This window comes from Sander lucioperca, chromosome 12 (genome assembly GCF_008315115.2).
Source record: "Sander lucioperca isolate FBNREF2018 chromosome 12, SLUC_FBN_1.2, whole genome shotgun sequence".
NCBI lineage: Eukaryota > Metazoa > Chordata > Actinopteri > Perciformes > Percidae > Sander > Sander lucioperca.
The window spans coordinates 5,383,834-5,410,213 of NC_050184.1; the positions used below are offsets into that span (position 1 = coordinate 5,383,834).

General features: G+C 40.4%; 4 protein-coding genes across 7 annotated transcripts; 2 read left to right on the forward strand and 2 right to left on the reverse strand.

Moving 5' to 3' along the window:
• The first annotated feature begins 192 nt into the window (after positions 1-192).
• On the forward strand, positions 193-12,013 carry znf335 (zinc finger protein 335). 3 transcript variants are annotated; one of them, XM_031286268.2, is made up of 28 exons: positions 193-339; positions 2,151-2,344; positions 2,493-2,769; positions 2,890-2,967; positions 3,262-4,392; positions 4,522-4,686; positions 4,811-4,975; positions 5,068-5,323; positions 5,418-5,595; positions 5,689-5,801; positions 5,907-5,925; positions 6,093-6,209; positions 6,646-6,722; positions 6,925-7,085; positions 7,188-7,411; positions 7,565-7,664; positions 7,762-7,850; positions 7,957-8,210; positions 8,393-8,507; positions 8,591-8,791; positions 9,165-9,307; positions 9,438-9,577; positions 9,722-9,819; positions 9,946-10,032; positions 10,181-10,264; positions 10,363-10,422; positions 10,554-10,659; positions 11,288-12,013. In XM_031286268.2, the coding sequence occupies exons 2-28, from the start codon at positions 2,153-2,155 to the stop codon at positions 11,407-11,409; spliced, it is 4,752 nt and encodes a 1,583-aa protein (XP_031142128.2). In that variant the 5' UTR covers positions 193-339; positions 2,151-2,152; the 3' UTR covers positions 11,410-12,013. The 3 variants fall into 3 exon arrangements, with proteins under 3 accessions (XP_031142128.2, XP_031142127.2, XP_031142129.2); XM_031286267.2 differs by lacking the exon at positions 193-339 and adding an exon at positions 486-1,723; XM_031286269.2 differs by lacking the exon at positions 193-339 and adding an exon at positions 487-1,723 and having other exon boundaries at positions 3,313-4,392.
• A 3,119-nt stretch (positions 12,014-15,132) lies between these two features.
• LOC116040909 lies at positions 15,133-16,806 on the forward strand. 2 transcript variants are annotated; one of them, XM_031286646.2, is made up of 6 exons: positions 15,133-15,216; positions 15,307-15,618; positions 15,857-15,983; positions 16,074-16,192; positions 16,314-16,360; positions 16,458-16,806. In XM_031286646.2, exons 1-6 carry the CDS (start codon positions 15,177-15,179, stop codon positions 16,470-16,472), a joined length of 660 nt encoding a protein of 219 aa, XP_031142506.1. In that variant the 5' UTR covers positions 15,133-15,176; the 3' UTR covers positions 16,473-16,806. The 2 variants fall into 2 exon arrangements, with proteins under 2 accessions (XP_031142506.1, XP_031142505.1); XM_031286645.2 differs by having other exon boundaries at positions 16,492-16,806.
• A 691-nt stretch (positions 16,807-17,497) lies between these two features.
• Positions 17,498-20,639, reverse strand: LOC116041070 (pepsin A-like). Its single transcript, XM_031286913.1, has 9 exons — positions 20,535-20,639; positions 20,143-20,284; positions 19,868-19,985; positions 18,943-19,061; positions 18,642-18,838; positions 18,429-18,545; positions 18,201-18,345; positions 17,884-17,982; positions 17,498-17,786 (listed from the first exon to the last, which is right to left on the reverse strand). Exons 1-9 carry the CDS (start codon positions 20,588-20,590, stop codon positions 17,649-17,651), a joined length of 1,131 nt encoding a protein of 376 aa, XP_031142773.1. The 5' UTR covers positions 20,591-20,639; the 3' UTR covers positions 17,498-17,648.
• Positions 20,640-22,452: 1,813 nt separating this feature from the next.
• Positions 22,453-25,849, reverse strand: prok1 (prokineticin 1). The gene is made up of 3 exons (XM_031286601.2): positions 24,662-25,849; positions 23,408-23,533; positions 22,453-23,025 (listed from the first exon to the last, which is right to left on the reverse strand). The coding sequence occupies exons 1-3, from the start codon at positions 24,734-24,736 to the stop codon at positions 22,906-22,908; spliced, it is 321 nt and encodes a 106-aa protein (XP_031142461.1). The 5' UTR covers positions 24,737-25,849; the 3' UTR covers positions 22,453-22,905.
• Positions 25,850-26,380: the final 531 nt, after the last annotated feature.

Here is a 26,380-nt window from a genome sequence, read left to right on the forward strand (position 1 = left end):
CCTATGTGAATGCATATTACTCCGCATCCGTAATATGCCTTCCTCTAAAAACAATAGTCCACCAAGCGATTATAAACATCACATTTACCAAATATCGGAAACATATAACGACCAATCTATCAGTAAACACAAATTGGTATAATTGGTAAATACGTCAATGTTTGCTTAAACAACAATATAGTTTTCAACAAAAATAATAAATAAGATCCGGTTGCACGGACAGGAAACAAGGAGAGTCTCATGGCGCCCGACTAGAATGAAGCAACAATTATCGGTTACTAATCTCTGTTCTATTTAGCGCATCTACACTGAGGACACCTTTCTACTCGAAAATACACGGTAAGAAAAAAGCGTGGAGATTCTAGTGCCGGAGAAGGAAAATGTTTTAATTTCCTTCAGGGAGAGCATTTGGGCGGTCTGCCGCAGCTGAGGCCCTCGAGGTCCCCAGTAGAGCGCTCAGAATGCCTGAGTGTAAAACGGGGTTGTCTGGTGTGAAATGGCGACGCCGAGCAGGCAGGACGAAGGGCAGCTGGGCCCGTTTAAAACAGCTAACACACTCTGTGTTGAACGTTGTTTCACCCGATATGACGACTTGGTTAGATCCGTGACTGACATGTTCATTAAATAGCGTTACCGTATTCAACCACTCAAACTATAATTGGGAAACAGTTCTATATGTTTTGCAGATCCATCGAACAAAATACGAAGCTGACAACAATGCTTGTTAGCCAGCTAAAAGCTAGCGCTAGCTGTTCTGGTTCGTCGTTAGCTAACGTTGGCTCCCGTTGACATCAAGTTTCTAAATAACTTTACTGCTGTTCAGGGCTGATGTCATTTTACAAGTATAGTCACACTCGACCAGTCAAAATGTGAACTGTTCACCCCCAGAATAGACCTTTTTCACACCAACCTTGACGTCCTTGAGTGAAAACAAACTTCATATAGCTAGTAGCTAACTAATGTAGACAGACATGTCATTAAAGGCATGAACGTTAGCTTAGGTAAATGCTAACGTTACTGCTGGAGGAGTCGGTCTTTAGTTTTCCGAAAAATAAACACTGTTCTGTAACGTTACACTTATCACAGCGTGATGAATAACGAACTTAATATCCTTTAATGAAATTAATGTAGGAAATGGCCATTTTAAAAATATTCAGGAGCAAAACGCATGCATTAAGTCCAGAAATACTGTACATAATAGTATCACAAAATAACCATTTGGTGGAGTTAAAGTATAAAGTTTCAGAAAAGGAGAAGTGTTAGTAACCTCTAAACTTTGTTCAAGTGTATCTGTGTTATGCACTTTCGTTATTTTCCACCCCTGGGTAGAAATATTGCTCAGCTACTTTAACCATGTGCACTCTATTTGGTATCAATGAATTTATATTCCTACAAATACATCATTGGTATCACAATCCATATAAAAGGCTTCATAAGGACACACTAAGTGTAAACTGTGTACAAAATTCAAAGTGAAAAAAAAACATCACAAAAAACTGCAGTTCATTTCCAGTTGGCTGCCCATCTAATGGTTAATGACAGCTAGGCAACATACAATAACTTAAGAAAGAGAATATTATTTTTGATTAATAATTGATTACTTGAGTTGCCTTTTCCAACATTATACATCCTTAGTTCCTCACAGTTTAAAAAGATGGCAAAGTTTCAGTCTTTTGGTCCAGGATGTCTGCAGGTCTCGAAGCTCTGAGTAGTTGTTTTAAAAGTAATTATTTCAATTTTATTTATAGTATCAAATCATAACAAGAGTTATATCAAGACACTTTACAGATAGAGTAGGTCTAGACCACACTCTATAATTTATGAAGACCCAATAATTCCCCCAAGAGCAAGCATTTAGTGCAGCAGTAGCAAGGAAAAACTTCCTTTTAGGGAGAAACCTCGGGACAGACGCAGGCTCTTGGTGGGCGGGTGTCTGACGGTGCTGGTTGGGGGTACGATGAACAGTGGCAATTATAGTAACAATAAAGATAATAATAATTACTGTTTATCTAGTGACAAAGTAGCTGGGAGTATAAAATATCTTAAGTTGTGCAAACTACTGCAAAAACTAATGACAAAGAGCTTTTCTATGTCAAGGAACCAATAACTATATATTGAGGATATTGAGCTTGTTTATTTCTTGTGGCTAGTCATGGATTCGGAGGAAAATGAGGTGGAAAGCAGCAGTGATGCAGGTCCCTCAGGGATGGAGGAACCGTCTGAAAGCGGCATGGGTATGGAGTCATCAGAGGCCATGTCTGCAGACAGCACTGATACTGCTGCCTCTCATGCACAGGCCCCAGAGTCTGACTGCCATGTGGGACAGAGCTCAGAGGGACTTGTGGTAAGCTTTTTGATTACATTTTTTTTTTTTATTTTGTGTGGTAGAAAACAGCCATATACTAAATGCAACAAAACCAGATATAGTAATTAGGCTTGTGTCAAAAACGTTTCTAGATATCACAATAATGTTTTTTCCCCTCCCTGCCAAGGTGTTCATCCCAGAAACCAGCTCCAGTACAGACGTCAGAGTTTCATCAGTCCACCTCCCAGACTCCTCCTCAGTGGCCCAGTCCACCAGTGTGTCTAGCGTCTCCACAGTGACTCAGTCAGTGCTGGTGTCTGAGTCAGCCCAAGTGCGGGTCCACTCCAGCGCAGCATCTGAAGGAGCCATGATGGTTTCTGACTCAACTGCTTCTACCTCGTCAGACCTCGGGTCTGCCATTGACAAGATCATAGAGTCCACCATCGGCCCTGACATTATGAATGGTATTTTAACTGACACTCCACTTTACGTTATATCATAGGCTGAGCAGCTTTAAGGTGACAGTTGGATTAGTTTACCATAAAGTAGCAGATATCTGAATCTGTCTACTGTTCTTCTGTTAGGTTGCATAGCTGTGACCAGTGCAGAAGATGGAGGTGCAGAAACAACCCAGTATCTTATATTACAAGGACCAGATGACGGTAAGTGTGCTATTGTTACTGTTAACTCATTAATTATCAGCTCATTTCAAAACCTTTTTAAAGTTTATGAGAAAATGATCACCATGTTTACATAAGAAAACAATGTACTGAATACTCTGGTGGGATGTTACTCAGACAGCATTTATTTATAGAGCAGATACATGATTTAGCCTTTCCATGTCAACGTGTAATGAACCAACTTTATTCTAGTTCTCTTACTAGTTTTTATTTAAGTAATTTAAAATCCACTTTAGTTGATGACACACATTATGGGAATCCTTTTGTATGCTATAGGAGCTCCTATGGTAGCCCAAATGTCATCTTCGGCCCTCTCTGATCGTATAGCCATAGAAGCTCTTGCAGAAGGCCCCACGTCCACCTGTCTGGACCAGGGAGACCTGCAGGGCAACCTTGATCCTGACCAGCCCGACGATCGGCCTGGTCACTCAGGTTACCCAGAGGACAGCAGCAGTCAGCCTGACCAGCCCCAGCACTCCCACCCCTCCCAGTATATGGACTGCAGTGCAGATGGTCCAGACCAGACAGGGGAATCTTCATCTTCCTATGTGGAATGTTCAGGCGAGGAACCTGATCAGACACGCTCCCAGTCAGGTTTTCCTGACTACAGCGGGGATAATAGTGACCAGGACCTGCCTGGATATGTGGAATGCAGTGGGGCTGATTCAAACCCTCGCAGCCGAAGTCACTATGTGGTGGAGTGCAGCGCTGGGTATCTGGAGTGTGTGGTGGACGATGAAGAGCAACTGCATCATTCCCGCAGTTACATTGACAGTAGTGCAGACCACCGGACCCAGACAAGTCGGCAGTATGGGGCCGAGTATGGGGGGCAGTGTGTTGCAGCTGCAGACTCTGAGCAACCAGGTTGTTCTCAGTATCAAGCGAGGGACAATGATGAAGATGACGAGCGGAACCAGGATCCAGACCAACCGCAGCACTCCCAACAGCAGCCCCAGCACTCCTGTTACATGGAAAGCAGCAATGGCCCTGAGGCCTCTCTCTATGTCGATGACAGCTCCTCATCAGACCACCCTCTGGCAGACACGGCGGGTTTAGATGGGCTTCCTGAGGCATTGGAGTGCAGCGAGAGCCAATCTGGGCCCTACATCAGCAGCAGTGGGACATACACCTCCAATCCAGAGCCTGAGCTGGCCCAACAGTGCTCACCCAGCCAGGAGGAGCCCCAGGGCTCCCAGGGGCCTCAGGATGAAGCTGGGCTGGTCAGGGAGATTGAGACATCAACAGTGGCAGAAGGCTCCGGACACAGACCACCAAACCTGGCGGAGTTGGAGGAGATGATGGAAGTAGTGATTGTACAGCAGTTCAAGTGTAAGATGTGTCCATACAAGAGTGCCTCCAAAGACACACTCATTAACCACATGAGAGACAAACACTTCAAACCTGCAGGTAAGGTTGTATGGTTGATTATGTATCACAAAGACATATCAATTTCACTGTAAGTTTCGATTTTTTTTTTCTCAGATTGTTTGTTTAAATTTTAATACCATTTTTTGTGGTATAATGTCCGGTTTACAGGGGACATGTCAAAGAAGCGTAAACGTGGACGGCCTCCTAAAAGTGAGACGTTTGCCCGTCGTCAGGCAGAGAGGGAGAAAGCAAAGGCGAAGGCTGCTCAGCCCCAACAAGCAGAAGAAGAGGAGGATGATATTGTTGATGCTGGTGCTATTGATGATGCTGAAGGTCAGTGAGGAAGATTTTCATTAAACCCCCAAGCAACGAAACATTCATAGTTTTCTGATTTTGTGTATTTGTCAAAGAGATAAGAATAATTTATTCCTCTCCCTGCTCCTGTGTTTATTCTTAGAGGATAGTGACTACAACCCTGCAGATGAGGACCTCAAAGGAAGACCACCTGCCATCATGAAGAAGCGCAATCCTCCTATCTCTTCCTCCTCTCAAGGGCGTCCTCGACGTAAGGTTGGTCGACCGAGAAAGTACAGCCTTTTAGAAGAAGGCTACAACAGCAAAGGTTGGTTTTCAGTTTTGACAGAGTAAAGCAAAAACCGCCTATCACTGCAAATAGGAGCCTACACATTCTTCTATTGCACTGGTTTGTTACAGAAGCAGAGAGTATTGCTAAGAAGCCCAGGATTAGTGCAGATGCTAGTGCACCTGAAGAGGCCAGCTCTTCTGGGCTAAACAATGGTCCTGCTATGGTGACCGATGGAGATACAGCTGAGGCAGCAATAAGCCAATCAGATTCTGAGAACAAAGACCCTTCATCCAACACGCAGCCAGAGGAGTTCTTCCAGAGGAAACGCGGCCGACCCTCCAAGCGTTTTCTTCGGAAGAAGTATAGGAAGTATATAAATCGAAAGTAAGTATCACATTCTGAAATGAAGTTGTGTTACACATAGTATTTCATAATATTACAACAAGCTAATCACATTTTTCTCTTCATTGTCTTCCAGTCGGTACTATAAATCCCTCAAACCGCTCCTGAGACCTCACAACTGCTGGATCTGTGGCTCACGCTTTCTCACTCAAGAAGATTTGCGCTTCCACGTGGACTCTCATGAAGGCAATGACCCAGAGCTCTTCAAGTGCCTCCAGTGCAACTACCGCTGTAAGCGCTGGTCTTCACTTAAGGTCAGATAAAACACAGGTCAAAACATCCAAGTTAACCTCTGTTTACATGCATGTTTGCATGGTGTCCTGAAGGTCTTGTGGGCTGTTTTGCAGGAACACATGTTCAATCATGAGGGCACCAAGCCGTTCAAGTGTGAGAAGTGTGATTACACAAGTGTCTACAAGAAAGATGTCATTCGCCACTCAGCAGTCCACAACAAAGAGAAGTAAGTAACTCAGACAACATGCAGCACATACACAATCAATTATTCCTATTACAGAACGTTTTGCAGGTTTTTAAATATTGTTACTATTTTTTCCCCACCCTACAGGAGAAGAAAAACAGAGTTGGTAAGACATTTCAAGTCTCCCATATTTGAATGATTGTTAAATGCTAATTAGCATGCTCATGCTATAATATTAATAATATGCAGTCTTAATGTTGTAGCAGATTACCTTCTGTTTTGGCTGGTTAATGCTTTCTTTTGTGCCACTTATGTCAATTTTGTGGCTTGCAGGTACCAAAGGTGTCAGAGTTCCTCTGCCCTGTGTGCCACAGGGTTTACCCCATGCAAAAGAGACTGACCCAGCACATGAAGACCCACAGCTCAGAGAAGCCACACATGTGTGATAAGGTCAGATAATAAATCTTTTACCATTTAAGAACATTTATAGAACAATAATATATTATTTGGTTACCAACAATTAAAAGAGACATTTCACTGCAACTACAGGGGAGATGTTTTCACCATACATTCTCTGTTAACCTTACAGTATATTGTAGATTTTTACACTTAACTCTAGTGTACAGAGTGCTTGGACACCAGTAACTATATTCTTGAAAAGGTCAATAGTTATAATGATTTTGGGGCATCTTACTCCCGTAAGATGCTTGTTTTAGCTCCCTTCCTTCTTTGAATGCATGATTTACCTTTTTTGATGTGCAACAATTTTGTACATAACTGTGACAATCCTTACAGGAAAGTGAGTGCACTCATAATTCTATGGACTTTTATTTATCTACTCCAAAGTTCTCAAACTCTCGTTGAAGATGCGTTTCTGTCTTTGCAGTGTGGAAAATCCTTCAAGAAACGGTACACATTCAAAATGCACCTACTGACCCACATCCAGAGTCTTGGAGACAGCAAGTCAGTAGTGGCAACTTTCATTCCATCGCTTTTATTTAATCATGTATCAGTCTGTATTTCAAAAACATGGATGAAACAGAATTGTCTGATCAGCAATGTGGACTAGAATATGCCTTAATGAATCAATATCTGTTATTTGTTGTCTGATGTTGGTAATGATGATATCATCACAATGAATAACTTGTGGATATGCATGTGCCAGGTTCAAGTGTGAATTTTGCGATTACACTTGTGACAACAAGAAGCTGCTGCTCAACCATCAGTTGTCCCACACCAACGATCGGCCCTTCAAGTGTGACTACTGTAAATACTCCACTTCTAAAGAGGAGTTTCTGGTCTCCCATCTGGCCATCAAACACACAGGTTAGTGTGGCAGAAAGGCATTTATCATTTATTTTAAACTAAAGCATGTCTAATGTATGTAATACTGTACAACACCTTCACAATTAACAATGTTCTCTACAGGGGAGAAGCCTTTCTCCTGTGAAATGTGTCATTTCACAACCAAGCACAGGAAGAACTTGCGCCTACATGTGCAGTGTCGCCACCCTGAAACGTTTGACGAGTGGTCTGTGGCTCACCCTGAGGAGCCTGTCAGGAAGCGACGCAGACCCTTCTTCACCCTGCAGCAGATAGAGGAGCTCAAACAACAACAACATGACGACACACAGGATTTGCAGAACACTGTTGTAAGTCTGTTTGAGGTTTTCTGTTATTTATTTCAGGCCCAATTTGGATTCAATTTTAGTATGTGTTACATTTTGTTGTATTGTGAGATAATACCTTTTATTAAAATTGGGATAATTGGGAGATAATAACTTTATTTCATCCCCCTTCATTAGGTTGCAGTGGATTCTGCGACACTACAAGCCATGCAGAGAATGGAAAATGCCTCTGTGTCCCAGGACGCATTGGGAAACACCACCATCATCTATGAACAAGGTCAGTCCTCTTGTCATTCAGGAGACATTTATAGTATTTCTGGCGATGTGTGTCACCCTAAGGACAAATGCTGACTTTTTCACCATGCGCTCCTCAGCTGAATCCAGTGATCAATCCGCCCAGAATGCCCTTGACCTGCTGCTGAACATGAGCAATGCCCGGGAATTGGTTGGAAACGCCTTACAGGTTGGTGCAACGGCTCATCAAAAAACGCCACTTTACATTAGTTGGTGGTATGTGGAATGCTTGCATTTTGAAAATAGTGTAAAAATGGACTGATTGTGTTCCACAGGTGGCGGTGCTGTCAGAAGGCAAAGCTTTGGAAAAGGGCACGTGGAGTACGGTGACCACAGCACCGGGCCAGGCACAAAAGGTTGTGACCTTCCACGTGTCTGAGAACGGTGAGACGGTGCTACAAGAGGCCTTCGAGGCAGCCACTTCTGAAACGGGAGAGCTCACCCAGATCGCCATCGAAGCCTACGAGGGCGGGGGGGACTTCAGTGTGGTCGAACAGGCGACTGAAGAGATCCACAGCTCTGGATACAGGTAACATAACACACAGTTTGATTTTCTCTGATTAAGTGGAACAGATCTTGTTAGACTGGAAAACATAGTGACATGACGAGTTATTATTATTATTATTATTATTATTATTATTATGAGATTGAATGTAGGACTTATTGATCACCTTTATGATCTCTCAACAATCCATAATGTGGTCTTTGCAGTAATGATGAGAGCAGTCCTTCTCAGGCTGTAGAAGTCTCTGGGTCAGAGAGCCTGAAAAGTGACAAGTACTACCTTACTTCAGCACTGGCTGATGGTGTTCTGCAACAGGTGGAGGTAACTGCGAGAAATCAGTTGTTTTGGCATGTAAAGACACTGCGTATCCCTCCTCGCTGAATGTGTGGTTTGTTTCCTGTCAGCTGAGCAGCGAAGCTCCAGCCTCTCCCTCTGCTGCGAGCTCTCCCGGTGGTCTGAGCACCAAGAGGTTTTCCTGCCGAATATGCATGGAGTCTTTTCATGGACGCTCTGACATGGAGAACCACAAGAGGGCGCACCTGGACCCCAACACCTTTAAGTGTCCTGATTGTGATTTCACATCCACCTCCTGGCTCGAGGTCAAGGTGAGTCGCTCTAAATTGTGCAACTTTGTACTCAACTTTGTTTTCATTGAAAGGACACCGACAATAATCACCATCTAAAGTCATGGGCTTCCATAAATTGAGCCAAGATTTCCACAGTGGTCAGTAATGACACTCGTGAATATTCAACAGCTCATCCAATAAAGTTTTAACAGGATGAAAGACAGCATAGCAGCATTCCACCCTTATATATAATGTGTTAAATACCTGTTTATGTATCTTAAGGCATTTCTGTAATTCTAAAAGCATTTATGCCTTGAACACCTCTTCTGACCTCTTTCTGATCTTAAGTGTAAGATCAGAAAGTAATAAGTAATAAGTTAAGTGTATCTTATTGATCTCCTATTTATTTTAGACTCACATGGAGCAGCATTCCTACCTACGCCCTCACAAGTGTCCAAACTGTAGCTTTGCCTCCAAGAACAAAAAAGACCTGCGCCGACACATGATGACACACACCAATGAGAAACCGTTCTCTTGCAAACTTTGTGGACAAAGGTGGGAGCGGAACTAACTTAAATTGTCACAAAAGTTGTATTTGTATTATAATATTAGAAACTCGTATGCAACATATCTGTATGCATTTGACCAGCTACCAATGTTGATGTGTCTTTGCCCAATATCTCAGGTTTAACCGTAATGGCCATCTGAAGTTTCATATGGAGCGTCTCCACAATCAGGATCATTCCGCTCGCAAGAGCCGTACCGCCACATCTCAGCAAACCATCATAGTGAACAGTGATGAGGAGGCCCTGGCCACACTACAGTGTAAGAAACAGAAACAAATGAAAATGAATATATTATACCAGGTATTAGGGTTCAAACTGGTTTATAGGTTATAAACGGATGCAAAACAAAATCACAAAAATCAATCAAACTTTGTGTGTCTGTGTGTGTCTGTGTCTCTAACAGCCCTGCAGGCACATCAGACAGTGATTACTCCAGAGCGGTTGCAGGCCTTGGGACAGGAGCACATCATTGTAGCTCAAGAACAGGCTCTATCAGACCAGGTACCAGCGTTCTCACTATACTGGACATACTTGTAACTTAACCTAATTTTCTTAAATAAATTATTTTTGCATACAGTGTATAGCCACTCTTTGTTTTATAACCAAGTGCATTAACGTGTACATCAGGAGGAGGGCACATACATCCAGCAGATAACCACCATAGATGGACAGACAGTTCAGCACCTGATGACAGGAGAGAACCAGGTGACTGAGGTAAGGACCAGAATCTACCATGACCATAATGGAATATCAGAAATATTTATTTATATATATATATATATATACACACAGTATATAGATTAATAACACAGCCCTTATGATATTCTATAGCTTTCATCTCAACTCATTTGTCCTATTTCAGGTTCAGTATATCATCTCGCAGGATGGAGTGCAGCACTTGATCCCTCAGGAGTATGTAGTAGTAGCTGATGGCAACCACATACAGGTCAGTGTATACCCTCATAAGAATTCACCATAACTGATGGATTCATACAGTGTTTTAAGGAGATAATGTCTGGTTCTAACTGCTCTTCTGTTCCTCAGATGTCAGATGGACAGATCATCCAGTATGAGCATGACGGGACTTTTCTGCAGGAGCAACAGGTGAGGCACATGTTGATCACTCTATAGTTTGAGATTGAGCTTGACAAAGTGAGGTAGATAACCTTTAATGCTCTGCAGTGAGGTTTTTGTTTTGACAAAAGCTCATTGCTCCATGTTGTTTACGTGTTCAGATTGCTGTAGGTCATGACGGTCAGATTCAGTATCTACCTGTGAGCTCAGAGCAGCAGATGGTGAATCCTGAAGATCTGGAGGCCGCTGCCCACTCTGCTGTCACAGGTTGGTTCTCTTAGGGAACACATTGCACTTTAATTGTTTTATATTCAGTCCTCCACTACACTGTTAGATTGTTTATATTTACGAAATTCATTAAAGAATGACCTTACATGACCTTTCAGTTGTTCACTTCCTCTCACTTTAATTTTAAAATGTATCAGATAAAAATAAGCTTGTGGAGATTTTATTCTTCATTTCAGCTGAACTGATAATTTAGTTTTTTGTCAAACATCATTATAGCATTCTAATGTAGTTGGAAGCAGGGACCGTTTTGAAAATACTCATGGTCTTTGATGCACATTTGAGTCAGATGCCAAATCGCATTTCATTCATTTGCTATTTTAATGTGAATTTTTTTTTTTTTAAAACACTGTTGCCCGTGCTCTCTTGAACACACCATCAAGGAGGCAACAACGACTAAGGTCTAGATGCTTAAAAAATGTGAACATGCATCATCTATAGATAACGTACTAAAACATACCAAACCACCTGTGTGGTCCACACAATGGAGTGACTAGTTTATAATCGTATCCATTATGAATAATTTGAGCTTGATATTAACTATTATGATGAACGAACTACAGCACCCTGAAAACAAATCAAACTAAGCGGACAATCTTTGTTCTTGTAGCTGTAGCTGACGCAGCCATGGCGCAGACCCAGACAGTCTACACTGAAGCTACACCTGAACAGCTGGAGCAGCTGCAGCAGCAAGGCATCCACTACGATGTCATTACCTTCACAGATGAATAGACAGCTAAACCGGATACAACCCACCACAAACCACTATGAGCTGACAAGTACAGTGACCTCAACTTATTTATGCATTCAGCTGGCTGTGAACTAAAATATTATCTCCTCCACGCTATCATCTACTCGGGGGTGGTTGCACTGTTTACTAGGATCAACAACTCTTTGTAAATTCAAATTATTGCACCCACTGCTTCTAACTTAATCATAGGGGCTGTGCATTTAAGAGTTAATTTAGCAAGGTTGGTCTGTTCTGTAATTGTAAAAATTGATTTGTGTTTACATGCCTCAACTTCTTCCAATTTGCAAGGTATCAAAGACAAGTAAATGGCTTATATCATGTTTTATAAAATATACTGAACATCCAAATGAAAATTTTAGTTTTTGAATGGAGTGAAATGAAAAGGGAGTGTTTCTTTTTCATCTGTAATAATAATGTTGCTTGTTAGAATGCCACAGCATTGTGTTTACTTAATATTAATATGTACATACCTTTTGCATTTGTCTTCTGTTCCCTGATGGAGGATACATCTTGATTTGGTGAATATGAAGTGTTTAATAAGCTGAAAGCTGACACCAAATAAATCACTTTGTGTATACTCTGTAATGTGTCCGTAAATGTCCAGATTTTATCTCTGATGGATTTTGTTCTTAAAGTTACCTATATCTTACTTTGCACAGCAGCTGCATTCTCGTGATATCACAAGATCCCACGAGAATTACAGGGTCACATATCACACGAAAATCCAAATTGTCAGGCTTTAAGTTATGTGTTTGCGTCTGAACTACTGGCTAACCAATCAGTGTCCGTTGAGGAGTTACTGGCAGCTACAGGCATGGTTTAGGTGTGCGCGACCAAAAATGCCTGTCCTTTTTAAAACTGTTTCCAATGAAGGCTTCTCAGATGGTTCTGTGTAACAAATCTTGTGACTCGTCAGGTTAACCTATATCTGCTCTAAATTATTTTATTATGATGCAGTGGACACAATAAGCAGAAAGCCATTACAAAATAATCACTCTGTTGCACAGTCAGAAATGAGTTGATGCAACTCTATAGGCTGTAATTTGTGGTTTTATATTGCATTATAATGTGCTAATGGAAATTCCAACACGTCAATATTTCCGCAATAAAAAAGAAGGATGCAACAACAGGAACATGAGCAATGTAATGTAATCCAATACAAGCACACTACAAGCTACACCCTCAAAAATGAGCAGAGTTTAGCCAACATCCTCTGTGTGAACATAATTAGATTCAGCAGGGTTATTGTATTAGGTTGCGTCATACTATACTATCATGTTCCTGTTTCCACCCTCTGCATATCTTCATTATAAACAGTTAACTTTTGATTTGATTTCACTTCAAAATATTCATATTTTCCGTTTTGTTTTACATAATAAATACAGATATACAAACCGCCCTTCCAATGAAGTTGGGACGTTGTGTGAAACGTAAAGAACAGAATACAATGATTTTTTTTTTTTTAAAGATTATTTTTTGGGCATTTATTTTTGACAGGACAGATGAAGACGTGAAAGGGGAGAGAGAGGGGGAATGACATGCAGCAAAGGGCCGCAGGTCGGAGTCGAACCCGGACCCGCTGCGTCGAGGAGTAAACCTCCATATATGGACACCTGCTCTACCAACTGAGCTATCTGGGCGCCCAAGAACAGAATACAATGATTTGCAAATCATTTTCAACCTATATTCAATTGAATACACTACAAAGACAAGATATTTAATGTTCACACTGATAAACTTTATTGTTTTTTTTTTAAAATATTCACTCATTATGAATTTGATGCCTGTAACACGTTCCAAAAAAGCTGACATTACAAAAAGACAATGCAAAAAAAAGTGGATGCAGTGCAATCAATTTAATGGCTCCGTTTTACATTCAGTGTTTGACCCAGGTACACTGAGGCCTACTAAGAACCCAAACTCTGATTTAGTAGTTTGACCATATGAGTTTGACAGACTGAGGAACAAAAGAATTCCGTGTGACTCTAAATCTGTGTGATGGAAAAAGCTGATATTCTTCAAATAAAATGTGAGAGAGGTATGATACAGCCAGAGACAACATTCTATTAGTATATGCAGTTTGTAGACTTGACTCAAGCTTTTGACCCACAATCATCCTTTGCAGTCTAGCCAGTCTAGCTTTAAGCTGAACAGAGAGACAACCGTACCATGCACTGATTCCATACAGCATTTTGTATTATAGATTGGGAAAATAATAATAGGATCTGTTTGTTTGCTCCAAAGGACCTCAGTCTCTTAAGAAAAGGAATGTCTTGTTGTACCTTGCTGCAGATATAATCTATAGGCCTACCAGTAATTCTCAACTTTTGGGTTGCGACCCAAAAGTTTGTCGAGGACCCGTTCTGGGTGGGTCGCGCGCAGACAGCTGGTCATGGGCAATTTAATACCCATCTGATTTTGGACTTGACTTTTATTTTAAAAAAAATGTGGACGGACATGCGTCAGAGCCGTGCAGCAGTCTAGCGCCGTAGCCATGGTAACCATCATTTGATTAACGTTCACTTTAGTTTTTGTTGATTTTCGGAAGCAAGATGGTGATGGTTGGGTGTCTATCTCTCGCCACTCTTGCAGTCAAAACGATCCTACCATTCAGCATGATCTATCTGTGTGAAAGTGGCTTCTCTACTTTGGTCCAGTCAAAGCAGAGAAACAGGTTGAACACTGAGCATGAACTGAGAGTAACTTTGTCTACTGTCACCCCAGACTTTGAAACTGATCAAGAGTAAAGCACAGGCCCAACTGTCTCATTGGCTTCCACAAATGACAGGTTAGATGAAAACATCTCGTTTTGCATGCCTTTTTTAATTTTTTTTTTGTGCAGTTTCCATATTTATTTTATTCACCTATACATGCATTTGTCATGGGCTTCAGTTTCTTACTAATATGCTCTGAATGCAGAGGTATGCATATAAGTTAAGTATCTAATTTGTGGCCTTATTTATTTTTTGAAGTTTTGATATTTAATTTATTTTAATCACTTTTGTCCATGTAGTTGTTATGGTCCTCAGTTTCTTATTAATGTGCTCTGAAATGCACGTTGCACATGTAAATATGTGTATTTATGTTTTTAAAAAAAAGATGACGTACGTGTATTTTCAAAGGCTATTTTTGAAAAATAAATTTGCTTGGTTTGAATTCTACAAAAGTGGGTCGCGACTTAATGACCATGAGAAAATGTAGGTCACAGGGTGAGACTAATTGAGAACCCCTGATCTACAGTATATGTGCACTCCAGGATCAAGCACGTCCATGTAGGATGTGTGTTACAGGCAGTAACAGGTGGAGGATACAGGTGGATGATTCACTGGAAGACCACACATTTCTTGTGTCTTCTTTGGATTAATAATAAATTAATTCCTTTCACACCACTCCACTAGCAGTGTAGTATCATCTGTAAACTTCAAAATAAATGTATTTGGAATATCAGTTTTACAATTGTCTATATAAAGTGTGAAGAGTAGGGGGGAGCTCACTTAACTCTGGGGTGAAGTAGAATATGTCTGATTAACTTTATCATGTATTTAAAAAAAATAGAAAGTTAGAAATGAAAATTATCAAGTGTGCCACATCAATCCTCAAAGAGTCAGCACAGACAGGGAGACGTCTCTGGCTGTGACCTCCAGCTGATGAGCTGACAACTTCCTCCTTTCTTCAGCAAGGCGGGGCCTCTCCTATAATAGAGTCGAAAAGTGTGGGAAAAAAGTGCTGAGCCTCAGTGAACATTACAATGAAGATGAAGTTTTCCTTTGTCTTGTTTCTTTTATTAGGTATGGTGGGAAAACAATAAGCCAAATTTGACAATTTTCTGTTCTCCAGTGCCTGTAATAACATATTAATAAGAAATGTTTGTTTTGCAGATATTCCTCATCTAAAAGGGCAGCAGAGGATCGAGGAGTTTGAACACGTCCTGCTGAGACTCGCCTTCCCTTCAGTTTACAATACTTACAACAAGTCTTGCTGTAAACTCTATCCAGGAGGATGCTACAAGCTGCTGGACAGTGCAGGATTTACCTGCGATTTACTGAAAGGAAGAGTGACGAAAACTGAGAGAGACGGCTGGATAGAATTTAAAATATCAAATGTGCGGTTTGTGGATGGAGGCTATTACAGATGTATTGTGCTAGGAACTCAAAACCTCATCTACAGTGATTACTATGTTGAGGTGTCTGGTAAGCAGTCTTATAATCTTCAATAATGTGATGTTATAAATGTGAGTTATGCAATAGCCTCTAGTGTGTACAATAACTATTGGGCCAAAACTGCATTATTACAGCTTCATAAGATAAATGTTTACTTGCAAAATAATATTTTAGTGTAGTTTTCCCCTGGTAAAGTAGGGAAACAATTGCAATGGTTAATTCTTGCATTAAACGCTGGAAGCTTATTTGATATTCTTGCATTGTGCAGAGGTTTCAGGTCACCACAGCCAGTCTCAGCCTTCACTGACAACAACCATCAAAGCCCCCAACCACTCCACAATACTCCCAGAATCCACTGGGCCTGCTCTAGCACAGGACCACAGTGACAGTCCCAGGTATTCACTCTGCAGATTACTCATTTTCTGTTTCTCGCCGGCCAAACAGTGCTGTCTGAGGATAAGATATGTATTTTGTTTCCTCTCCAGAGTTCCCTGGAGTTTTGGCCTGCCACTAGCTGTCATTGTGTCAATTACGGTGATGATTTTGATCACTTCAGTCATTGGTGTTGTTTGCTGCAGAGTCCAGACAAAACGTAAACTGCCGGGTAAGCAGTTTTCTTAAATTGATGATCACAAGGAATCTGAAAGTAGTCTGAAAATATTAATATTGTGCATTTTGTGTGGAACGGGTAAATAGAACCAATGTGATTTTCTTTTTCTTTTTAGACAAATATGGAGAAACTCTGTGTGAGTCACTGAAACAAGACGCCCCAGTAAGTACTAAACAAGGAACATGTAATGTCTGTGATTCATCGTCACTTGTTTTTTAAGAGCAGATTGCACGTTTATGCTTCAACATACTTCCTCCAGACCACTGTCTCTTGACATAGTGAGTCTCCCGCAGGAAATGAGTGCCATAGTCTACACAACGGTGGACTTCAGAGCTCACCAGAAACCGACAGAGGTGTACGCAAACCTGAGGATGCACAAAACACAAGCGGGAGCCCCTGACTCGACCTGGAGTGCAGAACATGATGGGATGGTGGAGTACTCCACATTGGCCATCCACCAGTGAATACCTGTGAAAGTTTAGTTAGTTTTGATTGAACTTTGATTATTTTACACATAAATGTCAGTTCATGCAGTCAGGCGAGTCATGCTTAGTGCCACTCAGCCTGTGTAGAGTTTGAAAGACATTCACCAGGCAGGGATGATCTAATGAAAACATCCATTTGGTTGCATTATGGGAAATGTAGGATACAGCATTTTGGAGCTTGACTAAAAATCATCATCATCTGCCGATTTGGTTTGAACTAATCTTTTGTCTGTTGGGAGTCCCCCAACTTTATGGAATTGCAATATGAAATACTGAACTACCGCTTTAAGTGTATATAGCATGTGTTGTTTGTGAAAATGGTAAATGACATAAAAATTAAATGATAATGCATTAAAGAAATGATCATAGCTGGTAAAATTAAGACTTGTGTTTACTTCCATGTGTTTTTTTTCTGTGTCCTTTCAACACTGTTCGCAGGTTGAAACAGCAACAGAGTTGTCAGATTATGTCATCAGGTTATCCTTTGTCAAATCAACGTTTGTCCTTATCAGTTTCTTCTCAATGACAACCTGGCCCTCTGGCTATTCTTAGAGCCGCTCGATATTCTATTCTTTGCTTCTTCCTTTACACTGAAAGCTGGTGGCAATCCTTTTTGTATCCTCTATAAAAGGTCAAGTTTCTCTTAAGAGCAAATGAATGAACAGACTGAACAAATTCTTATTCTTGTGACATTTCAGTGCAGCTCTGTAACACTAAACCAAGGCGACTAAGGATGTTTTTTGCTGCACTGATGTGTGATTTTTGTTGTGGTCACCACAGTCAGACTGACACAAACACAACACATACAAAATGCTTTTAGTTGCTATAATATATTTAATGCAAAGGCAGATACAAAATGTTCCCATGTATTTCCACAGTCTCCATTTGCACCCTTTTTTGCTTTAAATCAAACAAGCCCCTGCAGTGAAAACATTTATAGATTATCCACCGGGTGTGTCATTTGACTACACAGATGTGGCCAAACCAATTTGCTGATTCTGGGAATCAAAGATGGCATAGTACTCCCTGATGAAGACATCTCCCAGGATCCAGAGCTGGTCAGAGCCACCCTGGCCAAAGCCAGTGTTGCAACCGTAGTAGGTCTATGGAGAGACAACGGAAAATACATTTACTTCCCCAAATCTTCATTATAGTGTTGAAAACCTTCTGTTGCAGTGGGTGGCAGGGGTTCTGACTGACCTGAGAGACGTAGGCAGATGCGGGGATGGTGAAGGCGTTTCCGTTGAGAGTGAAGGTGACTTCAGGCATGTTCCCGATGTTCTGGCAGTTCACTGTAGCCTGTGAAAAGAACATCACACATAAAGCTGAATACCGTGTGGCAGCAGAAGTTGTATTTATTGGTATATTACATGTTTCCAGCTAAAGCAAGTAACCAAGTCCTACTTAATTATTTTTATTTGAGAGTTTTGACGTCAGTCAGTCAATGTTTGTTTACTCAGGGTTCAGAAAATGGGGAAAATTTCCTTCAAATGGTACGGTATGATGGTATGACTCACATCTCCGTACTGGTCGATTGAGGCTCCAACCCCGGAATTCATGTTGTTGATGTCACTGGTTGGGCCAACGATCAGGGAGGTACCAGTGTCAATGATGGCCTGGCAGCCACCAGAGCAGGCCACAGTCTGTCCATTGATGGTAACGCTAAAGGTGGATTAGAGTCAAGCTAGGAAGCTTTGTGCAATTTATGTTTGTGGTTGGTATTTTAATTTGTTTATTATTTGTACCTGTCCATTGCGATCTGCCAGTAGGTGGCAGAGGACAGCGGGATCCAGCTGATTTGTCCAGTGTAGTGGCTGCTGTCAACACCACCGAAGACCACCTCACTGCCCTGTTCACTCTGGCTAAATGAGAAAAAAAGAAACAAATGTCATACTTAAATTAAATGTCAAGGGAAATGACGGACTCACAACGAACAGATTTCCATCCTGTTTCAGTACCTGCTCAGGTAGACGGAGAACATGGGCTGAGACACCAGTCCTTCACTGACCATGTTGTCGAAGACAGGCACGACATTGTCAGAGGCAATGGACTGGAAGGCCAATCCCAGGATGCCATCAGCCACCATGTGAGCCATGAAGGGAGCCTCTGTTTGGCTAATTCCAAACACCTGGTTGGCCACGGAGATGCCGCCCACCTGGACACACAAGACAGCTGTCAGTCACAGTTCAACAGACCACAGAGACATGCCTGTTTGAAGTCTAAATAGACTATGCATTTTGTTCCAGGGGCTTTGGTTACCTCAACAGTGTCAATGGCCAGACGTCCAGTCATGCTGCCGGTGCCGTACTGGATGGACAGAGACTCGCTGCCCCATTTGAAGGTGCTGGACTGCTGTGGGTTGAATTTATTGTGGTTCTCTGCAGAGGATTGGGATTTTTTTTGCCAAGTGTTAGTTGTTAAACAAGTAATTGAATCTTCTACTAGTAAAATACAACAAACAAAAAATACTGCATTACAAGTTATATTCCTGACGTTTTACCTAACTAGAAGCACATACATATTAGAAGCAAAATGTACTTTAGTGTCAAAGACAGAATTACTAATGTTGCAGAATTCCTGTCGTTGTAATATAATTATACTACTGATGCATTGCTATGTATGTTGCAGCTGGTGAAAGTGGAGCTACTGTACTACTACTTTAGTTTACATTACATGTCATTTAGCTGAAGCTTTTATCCAAAGCGACTTACAATTGCTATGTCAGTGGTTGCACACCTCTGGAGCAACTAGGGGTTAAGTGTCTTGCTCAGGGACACATTGGTTGATATATTGCAGTGGGACTCAAACCCGGGTCCCCCACACCAAAGGCATGTGGCATATCCACTGTGCCATCACCACACCAAGTTTATACACGGTTAGGTAATTTAATCTATAACAATCTATGCATTGTAGTTCATAGAATAATTGCATGTTTTGTATGTAAAATATTATTCTGTAAAGTAACAAGTAACAATATTTGTCTGTCAGACAAATTTAGTAGAGTTAAAAGCAGAATAAAGTAGCACGGAATAAAAATACTCAATTAAAGTATTAAGCGATTAAAACACCTCAGCATTGTACTCATATACAGTACTTGTGTAAATACACTTAGTTACTTTCTACCCCTGTGTTTGAAGCACATCAGCCCGACTTCTAACAGCTTGGTAGTCTCAGTAGCACTTACGGCAGGCCTGGCTGGAGCAGTAGACTGAAGGGACCCAAAGGTTGGAAGAGCCGGTGTCAAAGATGACGCTGAAGGACTGAGGAGGGGTGCCGATGGAGATCACACCATAGTAGGACATCTAGGGGGACACAAGAGGACAAATTAACAGATGCAGACATGAACTTGAATCAAATGTAAAATATGTTTTGATTTTTAAGTGTTTCAGCAACAGTAGTGGATGTAAAAAAATTTTTAGGAGAACTACTCTATAAATGTCGTCTCTGGTCTGGACTTACGTCAGCATCGTTGGTCATGGACTCAGTACCGCTCTGGTCGAACTTGGCCATGGGGTTGTATGGATACAGCTCCCTGTACTTCTCCCATAGTCCTTTCTCCTGCAGATCTTGCCTGGCAGTCTTTCCCTTAATTAGGGGAATCCTAAACACGTGAATAAAGAATCAGAATAAAACACACAGATGTCCAGCATTTTATAGCTGGAGAAATAAGAAAGTAGGCGTTACTTTGAGCTTTGTGCAAGTTTGAAAAGTACAATAGCTCAAAGCAAGATGGCCTTTAGACTTTCCCTCAGGAATACTAGATGGAGAGATTGCCTTTCAGCCAATTCTGGTTTAAAATGTCAAAGAAATGAAGGAACGGATTGCTTTTCAACCAGCCAGGTCAGACTTACCTGTGGAGGCATTCGGAGAAAGCCACGAGGGCTGACAGGACCACAAGCCACTTCATTGTGTCACTTTACCGTTGGACTAAGAGAAGTGAAGTTCCATTTGCAGAGATCAGCCCTTAAATACAATGAATCAAGGTTGTGTCTCGAAAATGCCCTTACACATAACTTGATATCATCTATCAGCTGGAGATAAGAGACATGCGATATGATGCCTCTTATCTTGGAGCAAATATCCCATTAAACCTATGAACAATAAAAACCTTTTACATTATATTGTAAACATATTTTGTAGCAACAATTTACTGTAAAATCAAGTATCCTTTTTAAAATGCTGCTAATATTTTGTATGTTGCTTGTACAGTTTGTTAAAAACAAGCAAAAACTATGCTTAATGTGCAACAGCCACTCATTGAAATCTTTGTGTTTTAATGTTTCTACTATTGTACTGAAAAGAAATCAGTTATGCAAAAGCAATGGAATAGTGCTAATGTTTATCGCAGCAGTGTTGATTTATTTCCATTTACTCAAGAAGTCGTAGAAAACAGCAAAAGTAGTTATTTAAAGGAAACGTGTCAGAGGATTGACTTTTATTATCTAACAGATTATTTGAATATATTAGGTGCAAGATAAGTTTTTAACCGATGTTAATGTGTTGACATGTAGATCAGGAGATTTTATGTCCAGAGCTACTGTTTAATATTGATACGGAAACTTTCCACAGGTTTCCCAAGGTGTGAGCTGAGGTTACTTGGACAGGGTTATCTGATAACAGTGATACGCAAAACAAAGACACAGTGTAATGGCGTGATGTATGAACAAAGGATAACAAAAAGCAGCTAACCCAGTACACATAGCCTACTGTAGTTTGACTTTGATTGGAAAGTGAATTATAGCATATTTACATTGTTGATATTACATTAAAATAAATTTAAATCCAAATTAAAAATTCATCATTCATAAGTGTTTCCTTAACCTTGGGTTAAATCTGATTTCACAAAATATGTTTTTTTGCAGTGAATTTATAAAATACCCCAAAGTAACCTTTAAGCACAGTGGTGGAGAAATTATTAAGATTCTTATACTGTAAGTAAAAGTAGTAATATCACAATATAGAAATACTCCATTACAAGTAAAACTCCTGCATTCAAAATGTGACTTAATTGACTAGATAAGTATCAGCAGTAAAATATAAAAGTACTCCTTATGCAGAAATTTGGCTTTGTATATTACATAATAACTTGATCTGTAAAGTAACTATAGCAGTTAATGTATGGAAGTAAAAAGTTCAGTAGCATTAAGGAAATACTCAAGTATGATCACCCCAAAATTGTACTAAATCAGTTACATTCCATCACAGCTCATAATATCTCTGGTGATTTATTGTTGTGTATTTAAATCTATTAAATTAATTTGAGTCTTTTTGTTGTCTTTTATAAAACACTTTAGTAATAATAATACTTCTACTATCAATACAAATACAAATGCTTCTATTACTACTACTATTAATAATAATATGTTATTCATATACCCTTATTATGTGCTTCTATAAGACAGAGGACGAAGAATTCAATGTCTTACACAAAGATGCTGTAAGCAGGACAAAAGGCAGTCTGTTTCTCATGACAGCTGCTTTGTTTTCACTTAATATAAAAAAGACATCCATACATTAGAAAATTGCATCATCTGAGATGGCAGAACATTATATTTTAGAGATTGTAAAGCTCCTAATGTAATTGAAAAACGTGTAGAAAAAAACCCAAGCTAAATCTTTTTTGAAAATGTCCTGGTGGAATTGCTCTTTGTCAGTTAATTAGGTCATCAGTTCAGTTATATATCAGGGTCATGAGTTTGCTCATGGAAGTAAAGGGTATTATGCACATGACCTTCATCATAATCAGACCGTGATTAAAACCACGTGACATCAACACACATTATGTTTAATCAAGTAACATAAACTGAACACGAAAAAGGTCCACAGAGCAAGTATCCAACAACAATGTTGTTATTATAGGCTACTTTCATCAACAATAATATTTATACATTTCTCTTGATAAATTACCATAAAGTGAGCATGAAAACAAAACAAATGCAAAGCAAATGCTTCAATTGTTCACAAATACCTTCTTTGTTTTTTTAAGTAAAAAGTGTCATGTCTGCTGTGGCTCTTGTTAATAGGTTACACTCTCTTGACATTTCCATTTCTGTCCTTGAAGTGTGTATTGATAGAATCCAAACTATATATTATAGTGTATACATACACAAAGAATACAGCCAGTGAAGTTTATATATGCATTTCTGATCCACAGCCTGTTCACGTCTTCACTCAGGATGCTGCTTCTGCTCTGCTCTTTTTCATCTGAATGTTGGGCATCTGTTAAAAGTCCAGGTTTTTGAAGTCGTCAGTACATCTATACTTGCTTTCACCGTAACTGGTGCACACCAAGTGGGGGAGACAGGGGCAGGTGTGATGTTGCCTTTTCCCTGGATAGGGCACCTGCAAGTGAGGAAAGAAGGGGGAGGGATAATCTGACAGTTTAAATCCTTCATCAGCTGACAAGTCGAGCTGCAGATCTTTAAAAATCTGAAGATACGGATGTGGTCTTAGCAGAACTAATTGTTGCCATCTCCAGATCAAAGTGATGTATGGCTCTGATTGGTCAGTTCACTCTGGAGAAGATCAATAGTCTCTGCAGTTATCAGCAGTTTTTCTAAAGCTTCAGCCAACCTGACAGCAGCTTGATATAATCTGAATTTCCACTAACGCAGAAAACACATATGACTGTGTGTGTGTGTGTGTGTGTGTGTGTGTGTGTGTGTGTGTGTGTGTGTGTGTGTGTGTTATGCCGGAAGATTAGTGACATCACATTTCTCCCCACCTTGTGGCTAAACGGGTGGCATTCGTCCCCTTCAACACCTCTTGGGACGCACATCCTGAGGCCCCTCAGCCAAAGACTGACGGCACAGCATAAACCAAAACCACACTGCATGTCTTTCTCACAGGCCTGCAGGACAGAGAGACAGAGACGAGGGAGGAAAAGGACAGACGGAAGATAATAAAGGTGACAGACGAGAAGAGTTCTTCTTGTTACCAGTGACTCAGTTGTATTTATGCTACTAGAGATTCCCTTTTATATTTGAATCTATTTCATTTTTACTTATCGTAATAGAGATGCCCTCTCATGTTCGAATGGTGAAAGCCACTTTATCCATTGCCTGTCATCTCCCTAATCCATTTACAAATGAATAGCAATCAGAGGACTGAGATAATTTCCTCTCATTTTTCCACTGGCCTTGAAGCGGAGGAGGATGTGGTCTCCTGTCAGTCATGTATAATCAATTTTTTTTTAAATTATCCAGAAAAGTGAACTGTATTGTTTGCATAATAGGTGTTTTGCATATAGTTTGAATATGAGAATAGCACACCAAAAATCAAAAGGCAAGGGATAGTATTAAAAACATACTACATTCCTATTTACAATATTGACCTATTATAGGTTTGACTGCACATACAGCACACTTCCCAATGCATAGACAGAATTAGTGCTGAAACAATTTGATTTGTCGATTAATCCATCAAAAGAAAATAATTTGCCAATTGTAATAATAACTTCATTTAATTCATTTATCAAGAAAAAAATGCCAAACATTTGCTGGCTCTTGCTTCTCAAATGTGAGAATTTGCTGCTATTCTTTGTTTTATATACAGTAGTTGTAAATTCAATATTTTTGATCAGACAAAAACAAGCAACTTGAAGACATCACCTTAGGCTTAGGAAACTTGTGATGGGCATCTGTCATTATTCTACATGTTACGGACTAAACGATTAATTGACTAATCAAAAGAAATAACTGACAGATTAAGTAATAATAAAAAATAATTGTAAGTTGCAGCCCGAGTAAGTAAGTCATTTGTGAAATCACATATTTTCATTTTCAAAAGGAAATAAGACAATCACAGAAAGAGAAGATAATAGCAATGTAATGTTTACTTTAATCTCAAAAGAGTAAATTGAGTGATTAGTCATTTATTAAAAGCAAAAACAGATTAAACATGAATGTAATAAACTGATATAATACCAGAATAAAAATGACTCAACAGCGTGCAGCAGAGCCAGAAGCCTTTCACTCACCCCTGTGATGATGGCTCCTCTGGAGTAACTGAGAGACACCAGGAGGAAGGACAGCAGCATCGCCCTGAAGCCCATGTCAGCAACAGGAGAACTGGACTCTATCAACACCCACAACACTGGACAACAGCTGTTAACGGTCTGTCCGGCACCTCACACTGGATCCTCGGCTTTCCAGTCAGTGTTGAAGGTTCCCAGAACTCCTTGGGGGGGGGCCACACTCTCTCCCTCTCTTTATCCACCTCCGACCCTCACCCAACCCTCCCTCCCTCGCCATTTCTGAGATCTCCCCACGCCCTCTCTCTGCCTGTCTCCTCAATAGCTTCGTCATCTTACTCATCTGGATGACGGATGATGGAGGCTCCCAGTAGTCCCCTCTACTTGTATACTTACATATAGTGTCTGGCCATACAGCTGCTTGACAGAGTTTCCATGACTCAGTGGTTTTGTGGCCAACACAAAAAATATGCAAAACTACTCAACAAGTGATGACGTTCATATGAACTAAAATGAATCTGACACCTCTTTGTGAGAAAAAGGGCACAGGTGCCATGAAATCCAGAGATATTTATCAGTGTGAAGACAAATCAACATCAAAGCCATTTAACGAGTTTACTGAAATTACCACAGGCTGACTCATGAACTGGGCTTCATGTAAGGAGAGAAAGTGATATTCCTTATTTTATTATGGGATATGTGTGCCAGGATGCCATGTATTGTGACAGCTGCTATCAACTTTAGCTGCAGTTCATTCACACTGAGAAAATAAGGCCTATAAGGTTAATAACATATCTGCTTTATCACACAAGCTACTCTGCAATCAGTGTGATACATATGATCTTACTGTTATAACAGTATTTGTTAAATTTTGACACTAACGTGATATTTCTGATCAGATTTGGTCTTTTTTTGAGAGAAAGAATAACATGGTTCAGACTCTTTACTAAACCCTCTCTCTCGCTCTCTCTCCCTCCCTTGCTTTCTCCTCTCACTTTCTATGTATCATTTTGGCATATGGATTGTTTATACTGTAATTTCATTATGCTGGTCTTTTCTGTACACGCAATTCTTTTGCACGTCTGTCCGTCCTGGGAGAGGGATCCCCCCTCAGTTACTCTTCCTGAAGTTACCATTTTCCCCTGTTAGGGTTTTTTGGGGGGAGATTTTCTTATCTGATGCGAGGGTCAAAGGACATAGGGTGTCTTAAGATGTACATATTGTGATTTGTGAAATTGGGCTACAATACAATTTATTTTAATTATACCTCATTCCCATTGCTTATTGTCTAAAGTGTCACTTGATGGATAACAGAATATGATAAATGATTCTTATTGTGTGCTAAAATACATAAATAATAGTGACATCCCTGAATATTAGCCAGTATACAGGCATATGACAGGGTGTTGATACACTGACTCAGAGTCAGATCTCCATTCTGGTTTTGGAGATTTACCTTAGTTGTAAAGTGGCCATATGTAGCAAATAATGGGATCTAGTGTTGACGCCAAACTCCCTTCGAACAAATTTAATATTACTTGCATGAGTGTGTGTGTGTGTGTGTGTGTGTGAAGCACAAGCATGCATGTGTATGTGTGTGTGTGTGTGTGTGTGTGTGTGTGTGTGTGTGTGTGTAAACTTGTACGTATTTGCCTACGTGCATGCTTGGACAGTGATGAGCAGCAGGTTGTCAGTGGAAGCGCCCTGGCTCTGATTTAAGCTGTG